This window comes from Mauremys reevesii, linkage group 8 (assembly GCF_016161935.1).
Source record: "Mauremys reevesii isolate NIE-2019 linkage group 8, ASM1616193v1, whole genome shotgun sequence".
NCBI lineage: Eukaryota > Metazoa > Chordata > Testudines > Geoemydidae > Mauremys > Mauremys reevesii.
This window is the reverse complement of record NC_052630.1, coordinates 99,158,283-99,178,899: the sequence shown is the minus strand read 5'-3', so window position 1 is coordinate 99,178,899 and position 20,617 is coordinate 99,158,283. Positions and strand designations below refer to the sequence as shown.

At 41.5% G+C, this 20,617-nt stretch overlaps 1 protein-coding gene across 3 annotated transcripts in view; it reads right to left on the bottom strand.

Moving 5' to 3' along the window:
* EPS15 (epidermal growth factor receptor pathway substrate 15) overlaps nucleotides 1-20,617 on the bottom strand; it is a 107,412-nt gene that overhangs the window by 31,496 nt on the left and 55,299 nt on the right. For all 3 annotated transcript variants that reach the window (XM_039484813.1, XM_039484814.1, XM_039484812.1), the window contains exons 13-18: nucleotides 18,643-18,715; nucleotides 7,772-7,933; nucleotides 6,898-7,095; nucleotides 3,642-3,839; nucleotides 2,011-2,088; nucleotides 1,568-1,658 (exon numbers count right to left, since the gene is read on the bottom strand). In XM_039484813.1, the coding sequence (XP_039340747.1) occupies nucleotides 1,568-1,658; nucleotides 2,011-2,088; nucleotides 3,642-3,839; nucleotides 6,898-7,095; nucleotides 7,772-7,933; nucleotides 18,643-18,715 (800 nt within the window). The remainder of the gene's footprint in view (nucleotides 1-1,567; nucleotides 1,659-2,010; nucleotides 2,089-3,641; nucleotides 3,840-6,897; nucleotides 7,096-7,771; nucleotides 7,934-18,642; nucleotides 18,716-20,617) is intronic.

Genomic DNA, 20,617 nt, shown 5'->3' with positions numbered 1-20,617 from the left:
TGAGTTTTTATAATAGGACTAGTGCAGTCCAACTAATGTGAAAGTTACTACTCCCTGGAGTTAGTTTTAAGAACATAAGAATGGCCGTACTGGGTCAGACCAAAGGTCCATCTAGCCCAGTATCCTGTCTACCAACAGCGGCCAATGCCAGGTGCCCCAGAGGGAATGAATCTAACAGGTAATGATCAAGTGATCTCTCTCTTGCCATCCCTCTCCACCCTCTGACAAACAGAGGCTAGGGACACCATTCCTTACTCATCCTGGCTAATAGCCATTAATGGACTTAACCTCCATGAATTTATCCAGTTCTCTTTTAAATGCTGTTATAGTCCTAGCCTTCACAACCTCCTCAGTTAAGGAGTTCCACAAGTTGACTGTGCGCTGTGTGAAGAACTTCCTTTTATTTGTTTTAAATCTGCTGCCTATTAATTTCATTTGGTGACCCCTAGTTCTTGTATTATGGGAATAAGTAAATAACTTTTTGTTATCCACTTTCTCCACAATAGATTTGTTTGAGAAAAGTATAACTCATACTTTTATATACCTCTATCATATCCCCCCCTAGTCTCCTCTTCTCCAAGCTGAAAAGTCCTAGCCTCTTTAATCTCTCCTCATACGGGACCCTCTCCAAACCCCTAATCATTTTAGTTGCCCTTCTCTGAACCTTTTCTAGTGCCAGTATATCTTTTTTAAGATGAGGCGACCACATCTGTACGCAGTATTCAAGATGTGGGTGTACCATCGATTTATATAAGGGTAATAATATATTCTCTGTCTTATTCTCTATCCCCTTTTTAATGATTCCTAACATCCTGTTTGCTTTTTTGACCACCTCTGCACACTGCGTGGACATCTTCAGAGAACTATCCATGATGACTCCAAGATCTTTTTCATGATTTTTTGTAGCTAAATTAGCCACCATCATATTGTATGTATAGTTGGGGTTATTTTTTCCAATGTGCATTACTTTACATTTATCCACATTATATTTCATTTGCCATTTTGTTGCCTAATCACTTAGTTTTGTGAGATCTTTTTGAAGTTCTTCACAGTCTGCTTTGGTCTTAACTATCTTGAGCAGTTAAGTATCATCTGCAAACTTTGCCACCTCACTTTTTACCCCTTTCTCCAGATCATTTATGTATAAGTTGAATAGGATTTACAGGACTAGGCCCAAAGTTTCCATAAAATAGAGCAGACTGAATCTGCCCTCCTCTTTAATTCAGAAAGACAGCCTCTGGAGAACAGGTATCAGCATAAACTTCTCTCTGGGAGGAAGCAGAAGAGGTGTAGATGAAGGAGCGGTTGCCATGGCTACTGCAAAAGCAAACCTCTCCTTTCACATTCAGTTTTTGAGACACCAATGGCTACCCTCTTCTGGTGCTTGGACTAAAACCCTCACAATGCACCGGTAGATTTCGGAGACCCCACCACAACTGCAGTCAATGGAAAACCATTCTTCTACTATAAAACTCAATGCTGGTCCAAATACACATTAGTTTTTAAGACACATTAATACAACTAACCCTCTTTCAGGAAATTCATGCTAACAGAAAAATCTACTTACTGCCAACAAAGGGGTCAGACTGGAAGAAGTCTAAATTGGCTTCTGTAACTTGATCAGGCAGAGGATGATATTCTGTAGCAAATGGATCTTCCTAGGGGGAAAAGTATGAAATGTTTTAGGTAGAAACTTAGATAAAACATTTGCCTTTTGAAGTTTAGAGAAATAAGGATACTAAAAGTTAAGAGACCAACTACAATTCTACTGAATTCAGTGATGGACAGCTAAAAAGTCAGTCAACAGAAATCTTCAGTATACCAGATGACATGAAAAAAAGTTTTCCATACATTCATACCCAAAATTAAGAGCAACTGTAGAAATCAAAGTGATGACAATAAGTGTTTTATGGTCACGGGGTGACTCAGTGATTGGAAGTGAACATAATCCATCTCATACAATGTAAAGATTTCTTGCTATATTCTGTTTTTAAAACTGTACAAACCCACTTTTTTGTCAACAGTTGCAGTCAGGGTCTCTTTCTCTTCTCCAATAGCAGCATTTGTTGTTTCAGGGCTATTCCTTACCTATTATAACAAACAAGAACACTGACGTTCACATATTATAAGATTCTACCCTCTAGAATATGAAAGGGTTTCTGTATCAGAGATGGAATATGCTTCAACAAAAGACTATGCCAATTGTAAAACACACCTATTAAAAAGGAACAGATCTACAGAATATTGATTTTCCATATGGCAAATTGACACAAAAACATACTGTAGCCTATTCAAATATCTAAAAAGAGAACACATACCTTATGGGCCAAGAGCATCTTTATATTTTGTAACATTATGAAATGCTTAGAGAACTCTGAAGATGCAGTGAAAGCCAAGAACCCAAGAAAAAAGGCAGTTCAGCAAGCAGAGCAGCTTTAGAGCATGGCTACACTTGCAGCTGTAGAGCGCTTTGAGTTAAACCAGCCTTCGTAGAGCCCAGTAGGGAAAGTGCTGCAATCTGTCCACACTGACAGCTTCAAGCGCACTGGCGTGGCCACATTTGCGGCACTTACAGTGGCATTGGGAGTGGTGCATTATGGGCAGCTATCCCAGTATGCAAGTGACTGCAACGTGCTTTTAAAATGGGAGGGGTAGGGTGGAGTGTGACAGGGAGTGTGTTGTGTGGGGAGAGAGAGTGGGTTTTTGGGGGGCTGAGAGCATGTCAGCATGCTGTCTTGTAAGTTCAGGCAGCAGCAGACCTCTCTCTCCCCCCAGCCTCTCTCTCTCATACACACAGCATTCCCAGTAACGGCTTGCATGCTGGCTGTCAGAAACGGGGCTTTGAAAAGGGCATTTCCGCATTCCTATATGAGTTCAAAACAATGACGGGAGTGGCCACTTGATTTAAGGAGATTATGGGACATTTCTGGAGGTCGATCAGAGTGTAGTATCAGAGGGGTAGCCGTGTTAGTCTGGATCTGTAAGAGCAACAAAGAATCCTGTGGCACCTTATAGACTAACAGACGTTTTGCAGCATGAGCTTTCGTGGGTGAATACCCACTTCTTTAGATGCAAGTGTAGTAACGCAATATCTCATTCACACTGATGCTGGGGCGCTTCAGCGGAGGCACAGCAAACGTTATTCCTCTCGCCGAGGCGGAGTACCAGCAGCGTTGTAGCCGCGGAGTCAGAGTGATCTACGTGCCTTGCCAGTGTGGATGGGGAGTGAGCTAGTGCGCCTGGGGCTCCTTTACTGCACACTAACTCGCAAGTGTAGCCAAGCCCTTAGATTTCAGTACTATTTCTCATTCTGTCCATGCTACCTAAGTTGTAGAAGATTGTTCTCCTTTTGCACACAGGGAATATCAATTCAGATCACTAAATTTATGAGAGACTTGTTTTGGTGACAACTGCATATTGCACAAAATAAACGTATTACATAGTCACTTGTCATCCAAATGAAAATTGCCTGCACTCATGATACTCATCTTCCAACAAAATGAAATATGATCTTTGATAAAATGACTGATTTGTTGTGCCTTTTTAAAAAAAAACGTCAGCTTTACTACATTCCTAACTCATTCAGATGTCACTACTGTACTATATAATAGCTAAGAAGGCAATCAAAACTCTTTACTCACTGGAGACTCATGGTTTATTTGTTCAGCTTCTGCTGAACTCTCCCTTTCAGCATTCTCATTAAGGTTAGCAGCTTCACTGCTGCTGTTGCTAAGGCTAGAATGATCTGCAGTTCCATTAACAAGTAGGTTGTGTGGGTGAGAGTGCCAGTTAAATTGGTTATTTTCCAATTCTTTCAGCTCAAACAGTTTTGTTTCCATCTGCAAAGAGAAAGCATAAATACATATACTAGTATAGCAGCAGGAGAAAATAGTGCATACTTTTCTGCTTAAACATGAGAGACAGAGAATGCAGTATGTACCTGAAATTACTGTTTTCTGAAAGTGAAGAACAACAGAGCCATACTCTTGGGTTTCAGCCTCAGGTGTGAGGTTCAGAACATGATTAGCACAAAAAAAATGTAGAAGAGGAGAAGCCATGTGGTCTAAGAACAGAACTAGATGCTAAGAACTCAGATGAATCCCACTTCTAACAAGAACTTAGTCTATAGAGTTGGGTAAATCATAACCTCTCTCACACTGTTTCCCCACCTGGAAAACGCCACCCTACCTCAGAGGTGTATTGTGAGGAGCAATTAACATTCATACAGTACTTTGAAGATATGCAGCAGTATTACCAGAGTCACAGATCCCATTAGCCATGAGCACCATTAAGCTGCATTAGTCCACAACTGTTTTTTTGTTTTTAACAAAGTTAAGACAAAATTGCAAAGGCAACATCTAGCAGAATTCCCACTTTAAAGGAACAAAAAATACACATTAATCATTTTCTCCAAAGGTGAGTTAATAGACATTTGTAAAGACCAAAAATCTCATGGGATGTCACCATAAGGAGATCTATATTCACGTCTACCTACCATCTATCTGTACCATTTGTTACTGTAGCATCATAGCACCTCACAGTCTAAAGCATTTATCTGCACAACCACCCTGTAAGGTAGGGAAGTATTATTCCATTTTACAGATGGGAACTGAGGCACCCAGGCTAAGTCATTTGTCCAAGATCACAAAGGAATCCTGTGGAGGAGTAGGAAATTCAACCAGCATCTTCTGAGTCCCAGGCTAGTACCCTAACCATTAGACAATCCTGCCATAGCCACCAATGTACTTTCTGTACATTATTTGTAAGCGGGGATAGAGGGGGAAATCGGGAAGACCAAAAGAAAATATGAATTCAAAAATCTGTTTAAAAAAAAAAGAAAGAAGATTGCTACTTATGGCAAGAAAAATACAATTAACCACTCAAAAATAAATGTGAGGAACAGATACTGTCTTAAGCGCCTCTTTGCTAATGAAAGAAAAGGAATAAAGCATCAGGAGACAAAGACATGCTCTCTCAACCTGGGTTCACATACCCTGTGATGCAACAATGCTTCTAAACTGCATGCCTATGGCTGAAATAAAGGAGTGTGGATATACTGTACATTATCTGTAAAGGAAAAGATACATTTTTATTACCGTATATACTTGTTCAGAAGCTGAATATTTTTGGTTAATAAGTGACTCATCAAAGAGCGGGGGTTGGCTTATAAACGGATCTACACCAAAATTTGAAGATTTTAAACTCTATGGAATCATTGAATTGAATATTTAATACATTGTCGTTTTGTTTACTTGGAGTGTCTGCAGGCATGGAGCCCCTCAGCTCCCTGTGGCCGCAGTTCGCCGTTCCCAGCCAATGGGAGCTGCAGGAAGTGGCATGGGGACAGCAAACTGTGGCCACAGGGAGCTGAGAGGCTCCATGCTTGCAGACGCTCCAGGTAAACAAAATGTCCCAATGCGCCAGCGGCTTACCCTGACGGCTGGGAGCCAAAGTTAGCCAACCCCTGAAATACAGGGTCGGCTTATGAAAGGGTCATATAGTTTTTGCTATTTTTAGCAAACCGTCTTGGGGGGGTCGGCTTATAAACAAACGGGCTAATGAACAAGTATAGACGGTAATTCCCATGAAGTGAGGCTTAACACCAAAAATAAAAATGCAAGCATACAATAACGACATAGCCATGATGGCTCTAAAACTCCCAACATTAAATTTCCGGGTTAAAACTAAATTAAGATTTTTTAGGTCCAAAGCTAAAAAACCAGACTTACCCATGGAATTCAAAATAAAAAATATCTGGTTTGTATATTAGCAGAAGTAGCTGTGCCTTAACCAAGCAGGGAGAAGGACCCTGACCATAGTGCTCTCTAGCATGAAAACCAAAGCCATATTAACAGTGGCCTCTAGAGGTGCACTTCATCTTTCCAGTCAAATGAGAAGTATCCTGCTAAAAACTGGTAAGGCATTCAGAGAGAGAGAAAAACAGCAAAAAACAAGGATGCATATTAGCTACACTGATGTCCAGGAGTAGCACAGGGAAACGGAGTCAACCACTAGCAAAAATAAAGTTGAGTGTGGGTGTGGGGGGAAAGCAGAGAAATAAAAGGGGTTTCAGATCTACAGTATAACCAGAGGGGCACTAATTCAACACAGTGATTGCAAATGGAAGCTACAATGCTCTTTTAAAACAGAACACAGAATAAATAGTGTACATATGGAGCATGTGTGTGCATGGTGGCTAGTGCACCAGTTTTTTACCTCTGGATAACTAGTCTCAAACACAAATGAAAATACATTTGATGGTTCTCAATTTAATCTCATTTATGCAATCATAGAAGTATATGACTAGAAAGGACCTCAAGTTCAGTGCCCTGCACTCAAGGCAGGATTAACTATTATCATTCTAGACCATCCCTGACAGGTTTTTGTCTAACCTGCTCTTAATCTCCAATGACAATGCTCCAAATCACAATACCAACATAAACCTTTGAAGGGTCCACTCAAAATGTGTCAATGACCAGAATAGCAGAGGCTGTCCAGGGTCAGGGCTGGAGTACAAAGCCTAGATAGCAGCACTGACTTGAGCTAAGTATAGTACAGGCAGCTGCTAGTTCCTCACTTTCAAGAAATTTTCTTATAAAATTATGATTTTATTAAGTAAAATGTACATTGTAATATAAATGAGGCCCCTGTATCATCCAAAACATAAGCTCATTGACCTTGTAGACTTTAATAATAGAAATACCATAGCTCGCATACCATCATCTTATAATTAATATCAGACTCCAGTAATATTAACCAGTTAGCAGGAAACAAAATTTGTATAAGGAAGCAAAAGAAAAATGAGCAAATGAAAGTAAAGGAACCTCCCCTCCTCCCCAAAGGGGTGTTTTCTTAGGATATATTAACATTTGTTGATACTTTTCCACAATGCCTTACTGAATTGATTTCCTGTTGTGTATCCTGCAGATGCTGCTGAAGAGGTCCCAGCTGTGCTTTCCCTGACTCTACGCATTGCTCTAGCTCAGCAGTTTCTTGCTGCAGGCGACTTAGCTCCTCTTGAGCTTTGGTCAGTTCCTCCTCATATGTTGAGATCTTAGATTCCTGATTCATTACTTCTGCCTTCAGTGAGGCAATCTGCAGAATGAAGGAACACTTCATTAATTAAAACCAGATCCAATTGAAATATGATGTGTTTATCAGAAACTACTTTCAAATACCAAAAAATAATCAGGAAAAATCCCAGCTGCAATTATTGTATTTTCCCACTGGAGATTTAAGGCCATATTGATGCTAAGATTAACCAGTGGTAGCCAAAAGTGGGTTTAAATATCATCATGGCTAACAGGGTTTTAGCATGGTTTCCTTGACAAACATGGACAGATTTTTATATTGATAACACTGTCAGGATGCTATGCCTAGAGGGGATAGTTTAGATTCTTGCTATAGATTATCTGGAGTTGATAGCCTATACTACAGTTTACAGAAAAAGCATCTATCTACACTGCTCAGTGAAAGTGTCAGAATGCTGCTAGCTACAACTGTAGTTAACACAAGGATAGTCAGCATGTTTTCAACCCTAGTATAGACAGGACCTATATGTAATAGGGAATCACTGAACTGAAAGATGTTTTTCCCCACTTATTGTTCCTCACCCAGCCCAAAGTATCTCACTGTTTTCTCCTACTCGAGCTATGCTCCTCTTCCAACCACAGTCACTCATTAAAAGGGCTATTTTCTTCCAGTGGAGGGCTGGAGTAGACATCCATCAATAAGGGTCTCAACTGAAAAGATATAAACTAACAGAACATACCAAATGGGCCTCTTCAGCACATTTTTGCCTGATATCATTAAGTTGCTCCTCTAACTTGGCTTTTTGCTCATCGAGGCCATTAAGGATTTCCTGTGCTTCCTGTTTCTGAGCTTGCAGCTTCTGTAGATTACTGCTCTCCCTCTTCACTTCACATTGAAGATCCTGCAGAGAAACATTTTTGTCAGTTTCTTTTTCTTGGCCACTGAAAAGTAGTTACTGCATTCCTCTCACTGCAGAGCAATAGCTAGAGCCATAAAGGGACACAGTCAAAAGGCTGTTAACTTTTTAAAAACTTGAAAAAATCAAGGCAGAGATTCCAAAATTATAGCCCTAACTGAAATATAGTAAAACGCTTCTTTAAAAAATTATGAAATCACTCTAGAATTACTATTTTCTATCTTCAAGGCACTTTCACAAAATAAATGAATCCTCAGCATTTTAGTAAGGTAACGTCCATATGTGCCAACAAAGATTAACTGGTTTATCCAAAAAACAGTTGGGATCAGAATTTAAAATCTAGACCCCTCCTCTGCTCATACCACTAGATTACATCCATCTGATGCTTTAATTATATTCTAATATACTAATTAGTTAGTTTCTTGGTAATAATGGAAATCTTACCAGATCAACAAGTGATAATTTCAGTTTACAGAAAGCAAGAGTTAGCATATTTAATATTAATATTCTATAGAGGCATACCTATGGAGTCTTGCTTTTGCAGGACACCGGGCAACTGGGCAGGCTTTGAGAAATGTCCTGCTGCCTTGTGTTACGTCATGATGGTTCTGTATTTACTCCTCACCTATTTGCAACCTGCACATGGATCATGTGATGCAGAGCCCAAGCAACTGAGCCCATCTCCTCTCCTAGGCTGGCACAGTACACTGCTCTCTGCAGGTTGGGTTGAGCATGGGTTGCTGTGAGTGGATTGCACATCTGTCCTTGTTCCCCTGACTTTCACTGCACTCTCCCAACAACTCCGAGAGCTGCCCGTTTCCTCCTCTTGACACTCCCTCCCATCCACCATTGTGCAGACCAGCTCCATACTATGATTACCTACACCAGAGGTTTTCAAACTGCGGGTTGCGACCCAGTAGTGGGTCACGGAATGTCAGGCACTGGTCAGCACTGCTGACTGGGACATTGAAAGTCCTGTCAGTAGTGCTGCTCGGCTAAGGTTGGCTAGTCCCTAGCTGTTCTGACAGTGCGCTGTGCCCCGGAAGTGGCCACCAGCAGGTCTGGCTCCTAGGTGGGGAGCCCACGGGCCTCCACACGCTGCCTCCACCCCAAGCACCGGTTCCACACTCCCACTGGCTGGGGAACCAGCCAATGGGAGCTCAGGGGGCAGTGCCTGCAGGCAAGAGTCGCTTGCACACCTCTGCCTAGGAGCCAGACCTGCTGCTGGCCGCTGATGGGGTTCAGCGCCATCCATGGTGCCAGGACAGGCGGGAAGCCTGCCTTAGCACCCCCACTGTGTAGCTGACTGGAAACCGCCCAAGGTAAGCCCGTACTCCAACCCTGTGCCCCAATCCCCTGCCCCAGCCCTGAGCCTCCCCCCGAACCCAGAGCCCCTTGCTGCACCTCAAGCCCCTCATCCCCGGCCCTACCCCAGAGCCCTGAACCCCTCCCGCACCCAAACCCCCTGCCCCAGCCCAGAGCCCCTTCCACATCCCAAACTCCTCATCCCCAGCTCCGTTGGGTGGTGGGCATCAACAGCTTTGTTCAGCTAGGTCGCCAGAAAAAAAAAAAAGTTTGAAAACCACTGGCCTACACAACAGACTCCTCACTAAGGGGGGGTGGGATAAACAGTCTCAGAGAAAGGGAAGGGCTGGGGCTGTCTGAAATCAACCGACTTAAAGTAATATTGTGAAGACTAGAAAATCAGGGGTAAATGAAGGGAGAAAGGAACTGGGGACATTTAGGGTGTAATGGGGAGAGGCTTAAAATTGTCATTTTTAGTGATGTTGGGAAGTTACTCAGCACTGCCGTAAATTGACTTACAAATTTTGTCTGGTCAAAATTAGCTTATGATTAGATTAATAGAGCTAAAAAACAAAACCCTGCTGGCTATGCAAGGAAAAGTGCTTTTTATCTCTGAGATCAATCCCACATCCAAGCTTTTAGAAATGAAGAAATTTACCTCCTAGTTATAACGTGCGAGAAGACCCATGAACCTACACAGAGCCCAGCCTGCTATATATGAAATTCTGAGAACTGCCTTCTACATAGATCTTACCCTTTTCTACTACTGCATTTACAGGTAACACTTTCATTCCATAAACACTAGACTGGTAAATATGCTGTATTTTTAAGGGTACTGATCTGCCTTATAATATCTAGTATCCAATATGCTTTTGGAGGACTCTCTCTTAAAGTCCTATTAAGCTGCTTCTTAAAGTAAAAAAGTCAGTCACTTCTCCAAGAAATTTACACATGTTACTTCTACCTTAAATCTACTCCTCACCTTTTTGTATGTTACATTTATGGATTTTTCTAATTTATATTTTATTATGTATTTAATAGGTATGTCTGTGGTGCCCACCACTGTCATTTCTGTGCATCTCACAAAAAGAAGAAAGTCACCCTTGCTGCCGGTGAGTGGCAGAGGAGTGCCATCTCAAAGTTACAGGTGAGGAAATCAGGGCAGAAAGGGTGAGTGCCTTGCCCAGCATTATACGAATGGCAGAACCAAAACTAGAACCAGATCTCAAGATTCCCATTTCAGTGCCTTAAGAAGGCTATCCTTTCCTATGACAAATGACCACAATTTAAATCCCTCCATAAAAATACCAGTTCTGATCAATAATAATTACTTATACTGCAGTAACACCTAGAGACCTCAATCAAAGATCAGGACCTTACTGTGCTATGCGCTGTACAAACATGCAATTAAAAAAAGGCAGGCCTACCCCAGAATTAATTATTTAAGTTTACCTATTAAAATGAGCACTTTGTGTGTAACAGTTAACTCTCATCAGATGGCAGTGTACTGTAGGCATGAGAGGAGAGCAGAGCCTACAAGTGGGAGTTGAAGGAAGATCTGGTGATCGCTCTAAATTTTGATGGGAAAGCTTTACTTGCTTGCAAAGAGGTGGCCTGGAAAAAAATGCAAAGGTGCTTCAACAAGCAGACAATCTATGCTTGCATTTTTGGAAGAGCAAAGGTAAAGGTTGGTGGCTCAATAAAATAATAGATCTGGGAAGAGGGGCTAAATGGTGAAATACCATAAAAGCAAAGGTGTTTTATACAGAGGAGAAGGGAGTAGAATGATACAAATATGCGGGGGATGTGGTCAGGGTTAGGTGGCAGGAAGATGATTAAACAATCCTCCATCATTAAGAAAAAGCTCAGTATAATTGAGATTTCACCTTCATCTGCTCAATTAACTGTTTGAACTCTAACTCTATGCTCTTGTCTGCCTAATTTACTGTAAACGGTACACTCATTTTAACAGCAAACTGGATTAGTGAATCTTTGTTTTCATTCATGTGTTAGGTAATTCAAACCAATTTGCCAACATCTCCCTCTTGCTAATTAGCTGAACTCCTCTGACTGAAGGGCCAGGTCCCTTTCAGTAACTGATTCCAAAGGCCAAGACAAAATTTTCTTCCTGAGCTGAGAGATAAGTAGCTTCATGAGTTTTTTTTAGATTTAGATTTATAGCCATTCCTAATTTCCATAAGACTCATTCTTACTAGCAAGAACCACATGGAGAGCTGCGAGCTGATTCTTCCTTGCCCCCAGACTTAGAATGCTGCAAGCTTTAGTCAACTTCCTTGGCCCCCACCCACTGTGCTTCTCAGAGACTCACCAAAATGCTAGAAACTGGCCAATCCTGCAGTTGTAAAACCTCAGAGTTAGCTAGTTTCTTAAAAACAGCTAGCACAATGCTGTTCCCAGTGTTGAACTGAGCCAAAAAGTTATACTTTGCTATATTAGGTCCTTTCCTAACCGGAACGTCAATTATGCTCTAGACATCCCACAAACCAATGCTTTAATTTATCACACACACCTCTTACTCCTGAGGGCATTCTGCACCAAAAAATTAAAAATTCTGCAAGTTTTATTTGTCAATAAATAAATGCAGAGGCTCCAGCATGGCAGTGGGGAGCACAGGCCACTGGCTGCACGAAGGTGGGAGATCACCCTGCAGCTCCCCCACCAGCGGGACACAGACTCAGAGGTGAGACTGCACCCAACCCTGATACAGCACAAGGACTGGGCCTGCCCCAGAAACACCCTGGGGCCCTGCCCCTCTGTGCCAGGTGAACCAGGTGTGGGGCTGGCAGGCTCAACCAGGCAGGATCCAAGTGTGGAGGGGCTCAATGTGGGGGGAATCCAGGTATGGGGTGACAGGATTCTGTGTGGGACAATCTGGGTGTTGGCAGATCACTGGGGGAGGTCTAGGTGTTAGGGGACCTGGATGTACAGAGGCTCATTGCGGGGTTCCAGGTGCAATGGGACTCTGCACGGGGTTCCAGGTGAAAGTGGCTGGGGCTTAGCAGAGTGGTCTGGGTGTCTCAGCAGAGGGGTCTGGGTGCTGGGGGAGTGGGGCTTGGTAGGATGGGGGTCTGGGTGCAGCTAGTTGGGGGTCAGTGGCATGGGGTCTGGATGTGGGGGCTCAGAGAGTTGAGGCTTGTCAGGGTCAGGGTTTGAGTGCAGGGAACTCAGTGGGGGGTGGTTTGGGTGCAGGGGTCCAGAGGCAGGGGACTCGAGATGCAGGGGTTGAGTTTCGGTGGCTTTGGGTATGAAGGCCTGGGGATGGGGGTGAGATTCTGGGTGTACGGGGTGAGGCTTGGCAGGGGTGTCTGGGTATGGGAGGTCCCGATACATGGGAGTTGGGTGGATGGAGGAGCAGCTCCCCCATACAATGACCCTTCCCTCCCCAACTAAGAAGCAATGGGGGCAGGAAGCAGAGGAGGATGCTGAGCTTCCTGCAGCTGGGGAAGTTTCTGTGGGTGGGTCTGACACAGCCCCAGCCACCCCTTGCAGGGGTGGAGGAAGTCCCCATCCTCTCCTGCCTCCAGCCCAGCTGGGACTAGCAGCCCATCCCAGCTCAGGGGAGGAGCCACTGGCTGGGGTGTCCCCAGCCCTGCGGTGATTTACCTCTCCACCAGCAGCTCTGGGTGCATGAAACAATGTACCTGCGCAGCTAGGGAGTGGGGCATCACTGCTCTTGCAGCTTTCCTTTGCTTCCCTGTCAAAGTCATTTTTCTGCGGGTAAGCAAAGAAATCTGCATGGGACATGAATTCTTCACATGTGGCGCAGAATTCCCCAGGAGTAACCTCTGAAACAATGCCTTTGCTTAGATGCAACAAAAATTAGCACATAGTTGCACAGAATGTAAACTCACAGTGCTTGCTCTGAACAATTACTGATCAAGGACTAATAATATGTATGGCTCTAAATAAATGAAATGTAAGCATTAACATTTTAATTTCTAATGTGACAATAAAGAAAAATGTTTATTTAAAACTAGAGCAGAATTCCCAGTCCCTTCAAAAAGGGACACCACCAATTCACATATTACTACATGCTTTTTAATAATCTTAATAGCGACAGTTCTATGTTAGTCACTTACACATCAGCTACAAATATACTTAAAAATTAACTTTTCCATATCTTCATCTGTTTTGCAGGAACAAACAAAAACCCAGTCTGACTTACATGTACAGAGTTCAGAGTCACACCTGTATGATGCATAGTCAAAGATGTAATTGTGCATTTTTACAATATTTGAAACAACTTTATTTTTGTAACTCTTAGCTCAGAGACTGAGTGAAGAGAACAGATGCCTAGTTTGTTGCATCAGATGGTGCAGTGACAAGTTCTCCTAGCAACTGATACCTACTGTCTTGTGATCTCAGAATCAAGATGGAAAATCTCTTGGCCATTATCTATCAGAACCACTAGATAGGCTCCAGGGGGCCTATCCCTCAAGTGTGCATGAACACTAGTGTCAGGAACTCGTCATCTCAGTGCAAAAAATTAGCACTTTCCAAACCTCCCGACCCAGCAAGACATCTGGCTTTACTGAGTGATTGGTTAGCTCCAGAAAGTGAATCAGCACAGTACCAATCTTCATGTGCTGGAATGCATTAAGGGCATAGGAAGGAAACAGAAAAGTAGAGCAGCCAGTCAGAGAAGGCATCAAAGAGGAAAAAGAACAAACGAAGGAAGATGACAAGATGAGGACAAATGAATAGAAGAGCAAGATGAAAATAAAGTTCAGCAGAACCATTTGAGTAATATAAAAATTCTTTTTGATTTCTTCAAATTCTGTTTAAAGTGTGGTTCACGTCTCACACTGATTACTGGAGCTTTCCATTGTTGTTTTCTTCTTCTCTACTTAACATCCTCCTACTCTGCCCCAAAATTCTGCACTGGTTTCCTGTCTTACTTCAAATTCAAACTCCGTATCCTCTCTTATAACACCAGACTCATTTACTCACTAATGCCTGTCACTCCTTCAGCTTATTCCAATCGTCTATCTCTTTTCCTATGATAGGCTTTATGCCTTCAATCATGTTGCCCCCATACTAGGAATACACTTCCCTACCCTCATCCACAGAGCTTCCTCTCTTAACAATCCATCAGCTCCCTTTCTCATCAATAATTCCCACAGACTCCCTGTCCTGAACTGTGATTGTATTTAAACAGTAACATCTTCAGGACAGGGCATTGGTCTTAACACTTTGTAAAGAGCCATGTAGATTTATAGCACTATGTACACTTTTAATACAGGTGATAAAAAAACAGAACTACCACCATATGCTTTTCCTCTTGCGTTAAAAGGAGACGCCAAGACAGAAAGTCATCAGAAGTTACACCTTTCTTCACAAAAACTTTCTTCTAAAAAACTAAGGGAGTACAGTACCAAAAAAAGCAATAGTGTGAAAGTTCTGGAAACAGAAATCCAGAGAAGTATTCAACGTATGGGCAGTGAAATGAAATCTTGTACAGACATTCTATAGATTTCCACTGCATTATTCTACAGGAAATGGCCTCTCTTTGAATGATAAAAGGCATGGTACACTCAGGACTGGCCTTAGGGGTACACAGGAAGGATATACCCATTTTGGAAGCTCAGTGTCATGGGTCTTTTTTCCCTTAAATATATAAGATGAATCATTTTTGTTCCTGAAAATCTTAAAAACAAACTAACTGCTGCTTCTGGAAGTCTGACTCAGTTTTTTTCCTGTCAGTCAGTCTTCCATCACAACAGCCCAGAGCTGGCACTAAGGGGTGTGTGAAGACCAGAAGTCGGGGATCTCTCCATTTTGAAAGGAAACCCTGGATGCTGGGTAGCTGCCCAGAATTCTGGTGACAGTATAAGGGCCAAACACAAGTTGCATCTCAGCCAACTAAATTGGATCCTCTGTTGAGAAGCCAATGTGGAATCTGGCCATGGAAAAGGCGGTTAGTGTAGTGAAGAGAAGTGTAGTCTAGCACAGCGGTTCTCAAACTTGACTGCACCACGACCTCCTTCTGACAACAAAAATTACTACATGACCCCGGGCGGGAGATGGCCCAAGCCCCATCACCATGGGTGGTGTGGAGAGGGCCAGAGCCCTGCCGTCCCAGACTCAAGTCCTCAGGCTTTGGCTACAGCCCCAGGCGGCAGAGCTCAGGCTTCGGCTTCAGCCCTAGGCCCCAGTGAGTCTAACGCTGGCCCTGGCAATCCTAAAATGGAGTCACAACCCACTTTGGTGTCAGGACACCACAGTCTAGCAGACTAAATTTGGAACTTGTTCTACTCCCATCTCTGCCACAGACTCTTTGGTCTGATAGCCTTTTAGCACTGCAACTGTTTCCCTTGTCTGCCCTGCTACACCCAGCTGTTAACATGTCTTAATTCAGGCCTCAATCCTGCAGGCATTTACACATACTTAAATCAACTGCCTAGCCACATGTGCATATAGTGAAGCACATGCATAAGTGTGTACAAGGTCAGGACATTAGTTTGTAAGCTTCATGGCAGGGACGGTCTCTTACTATGTGTTTGTACATTATCCAGTGCAATGCGGCTCTGATTCAAATTGAAGCCTTAGGGTGCTTCAATATTTTCTCTCGTGTAAAATAGCAACAATGCTACTTACCTCCTTACAGTGTGTTGTGACAATTAGTTCATTTTTAGAGCACTAATTATTGTCATACACAGAACAAATTATAGAGAGGACTGCAGAGAGAAGGAGGGATAGAAATGAAAATGCAGTAAGTAGAGGGGAAAGAACAGTAAAGCAAGGGGACGAGACAACAAGAAAGATCAAAAATACTAATATGAAGAAAAATTAGATGAAAGGGTGCTGCTTTTTAAAGAAAAGACGACAAGTGGAAGGAAGAATGAAAAAGATAAGTCAAAATAAGAGATGGAAGAAGATTAAGGGAGGATAAAAAAAATGGAAATATACCTCTACCCCAATATAACACTGTCCTCGGGAGCCAAAAAAAAAATCTTACTGCGTTATAGGTGAAACCGTGTTATATTGAACTTGCTTTGATCTGCCGGAGTGCGCAGTCCCACCTCCCCCAGGAATGCTGCTTCACTGCATTATATCCGAATTTGTGTTATATCAGGGTAGAGCTGTATTCAGTATATGCAATTTTCTCCTATTGAACTATCCTGACAAACATCCCATATATTTGTTTGTTTGGGAGAAGTGGATAGTTATTCTACCCACATATATTAATACTTCTGACTATGCTGGATTCTACAGATAATTAATCTGTTAAATTCAGTGCAAATCAGAAAAAGAAAGTCATAACAAGAAGCAATGGCTTGAAGTTAAATATATACAAATTCAAATTAGAAATATGGCATATTAATTTATACGAGGGTGATTAACTACTGGAATAAACTACCAAGAGAAGTGGTGGATCCTCCATCTCTTGAGGTCTTCAAATAAAGTCTGGAATCCTTTCTGGAAAATATGCTTTAAATCAAACAATTTTTCTAGGCTCAATGCAGGAGTAACTGGGTTAAAAATTCTATGGCCTGTATTATACAAGTGGTCAGACTAGATGATCTAATGGAGCCTTCTGGCCTTTCAGTATAGCTTTTCTTTTTTTTAAATTGCTGCACTTCAGCAAAACTTAGTGTTTTTACTGATACTTTATCTGAATTTCCATTCCCATTATTATTGTTTAGCATCTTTTTATATACACCAAAAAGTGGATTTCTACTGCAAAACAGTATTTCCCAAGTCTTCTCCACATCTCATTCGGCCAAAGCACAAACTGGGGATGTTTGTGAGATAATTTGTCACCACAGAAATAATTTTGGTGGCACAAACACTGGAGTGTGATATGACGAAATGAGTCAGGTGGAAGACAGATTAGAAAGTAAAAAGCTTTAGTACACAGTCAAATATCTTGGTAATCAGCAACACAGGAGCCAAAACACAAAACAGGCATGACAATTTAGTGACAAATTGAATTTGTTACCTTTGTTGTATGTAGCTCTAGAAACACTAGCACACAAACTTTACCAAAACCCAGATACCAGCTCAACAGCACTGAAATTCATATCACAGTCACGACGTATCACAATATCTATGGCTGCCTCTGATCAGAGGAGGAATAACGAATAAGCCACCATGCAGGCCCACTTGATCTTTACATTGACAGAACCTGAAAGCCGTTGCTTGCAGTATGACTGCTTTAGACAACGTCAGTTATTACATTTGTCTTGCATTACCTCTTGGCCTCAAATACTAGATGCACATAATACACTTTAGTAGTGTGATATTCTGTTTTCTTAACAAGAATTAACAGATCAAAGTTTTATTTTAGCACTATTTGCCTCCTTTTCAAATAACACCAGGAATTCAATAGTCAGCAAACACACACCCATAAACCATGAGATTCCAGCACACACCATACAAAATTATTCCTGATGTTTCTCAGACATGAATATTCATGATATGTTTTACTAGATTATTAAAATTTGATTCCATTCACGTGAGTAGCCAGATTTAATTAACATATTTGGTATAGCAAACTTCTGTTTGACATCTTGTTGCATATTCATTTGGCAGTCATTGTTACTGACATGCCAGACTCTGATTATCTCCAGAAAGGTCATGCAATTAATTACCACCCAGTCACAAGGAGTATAACATAAAATAGGTAAGCAAAATTTCAAAAAACTGTTGTGAGGAAGACACGCCACATTTAACTTCAGTTCAGAAAATGTAAGAAAATTTAAACTAAGCTTTTACTGTCCATTGGTAATCCAAAAAGTATTTAGATAATCAAGAGTCATGTTGCAGTAAAATTTTGATTTTTAAATGCAGCAACTCAAGCTGCTTTTGTAACTTATCACTTAATTGAAAAATAGCTTTGCAGCATTTCATAAAGGGCTTGGCTGACTATAAGCACCTTAAACCCTGGCATTTAACTGCCTAGATTAGGTCTTCATTCATAGGAAACAGCAACATTTGAATTTGCTGATCCTATGGAAAGATTGTCAATAGTCCTTTTAAAGTAACTATTTAAAAGGATATTTAGACTTTAAAAAATTCACCATGGAGCAACAAATCTCCCAATTAGGGATTTACTGTGACTGTCATGAAGTGGTACCATATGGTACAAATCCATTTAATTTGACCAGTTTATTAGTCTTAATTTGCATGACATTGAAATATCTTCACTGGTTTGTGAAATGCATATATTCTCTCTCTCTCTCTCTCCTCTCCCCCACCCCACGCTTTTCTTTTCGTTTTTTAAGGTAATCTAATTTCTTAGCCAACACCAAGTAAATGGTACATGATTTGGTTTAAAGACTCAATCATTATATTTCTACAAGAATGAATGAACACATGCACCAAAAATCAGAAGTGAAATATGAGAAATTCTACAGCCCATTTACCTGGACCTCACTTGTCCTCAGTTTGATAGTATCTTCTTTCTCCTTCAGTTCCTGTTCCACATTATTCTTTTCCCTAGAAGACCAACAAAATATGCAAGAATACTTAAGAACATCAGTTACAGCAGGTACAGTTATCCAGCCCCCTAATCCTGTCTCTCTCTTTAAATACATAGTGAACAATTAAATAAAGAAAAAGATTTAAGGTGTCTCCGTTCCTTAAATTATTTACAAAAGCAGATGATTATATATATATGCCCAGCATAAAAAAAGCCTTCTCATTGAAGAGGGGTTAGCTGAAAAGAACAGCTCAAAAAGGGAAGGGGGGGTGGGGAGGAAATCAATGAAATACTGTCTTCAGTGATCTCACTGTTGCCATGGAGCAATTGTCTAATGAAGACTGCTGGGAAAAGTGGGAGGGATTGCATCAGCTTCCATATATTTAACCCTTGGAAACACAAGTAAAACAACTAGGAAACAATTCACAGCACCAGGGAACCAAGTCATTAGCTAGTAAGTTTAGCTGTACTCAAACAGTTTTTGGTACCATTTATAGAGAAGTTTAGAGACAAAGCAAAAATACTAGTTTGACTTTAACCAGATGAACCCAGAGACCCCATATACAGATATGTGCTGTGTCACATCAAATCTGCTTCTACAGAAATATATTCAAGATTAAGTAACAGTGATTACTGATGGCTGGATAATGATCACTGAAATTCCTAGCTATCATTGATAAAGATAGTAATAGAAAAAACCCCAAGTCAGACAAAAGATTTCCTTTTTAAACATATAAGCAAGTGTTTATTTCTGAGCAAGAAATGCAACTCTCCCTTTGTTTGTGGCTGTACAATGACATCCTAGGCTTAACAAAGCAGTTTTTGTTAAAGTTGTGTACAAGTTATTTCCTCAATAGATCAATTTATTTTTACTCTATGGATTTTTTCTTTTTACATTTGTTTATTCTAGAACTCATATACAAACAGAAGAAAAACAGAAGCTTACCTTTCACTCCATCTCCCTACACTTATTTTTTAATCACAGAGACAACACTGGAGTAGACGTGTGCAATTATTATTTATTAGGGCTGTTAAGCAATTAAAAAATTAAGCGCAATCAATCACACTGTTAAGCAATAATAGAATGATGTTAATTTAAATAATTTTGGATGTTTCCTAGATTTTCAAATATATTGATTTCAAGTACAACACAGAATACAAAGTGTACACTGCTCACTTTAGCGTGAAAATATTTGTAATAAAAACATAAACAAAAGAAATACTATTTTTCAATTCACCTAAGTACTGTAGTGCAATCTTTTTATCATGAAAGTTGAACTTATGAATGTAGAATTATGTACAAAAAAACTGCATTGAAAAATAAAACCATGTAAAACTTTACAGCCTACAAATCCAATCGGTGCTACTTCTTGTTCAGCCAATAGCTCAGACAAACAAGTCTGTTTACATTTGCAGAAGATATTGCAGCCCGCTTCTTGTTTACAATGTCACCTGAAAGTGAGAATAGGCCAGGGTTTCTCAAACAGGGGTTGCTGCTTGTGTAGTGAAAGCCCCTGGTGGGCTGGGCCGGTTTGTTTACCTGCCCCGTCCACAGGTCCAGCCGATAGCAGCGGCCAGTAAGGCCCTCGGCCCATGCCACTTCCAGCAGCTCGCATTGGCCCAGAGCAGTGATCCACGGCCAGTGGGAGCCGCGATCGGCCGGACCTGCGGACGGGGCAGGTAACACACTGGCCCGGCCCGCCAGGGGCTTTTCCTACACAACCGGCGACCTCTGTTTGAGAAACCCTGGAATAGGCGTTCACATGGCACTGTTATAACTGGCGTTGCAAGATATTTACATGCCAGATGCGCTAAAGATTCATATGCCCCTTCATACTTCAACCACCATTCCAGAGGACATGCATCCATGCTGATGACGGGTTCTGCTCAATAACGATCCAAAGCAGTGTGGACAGATG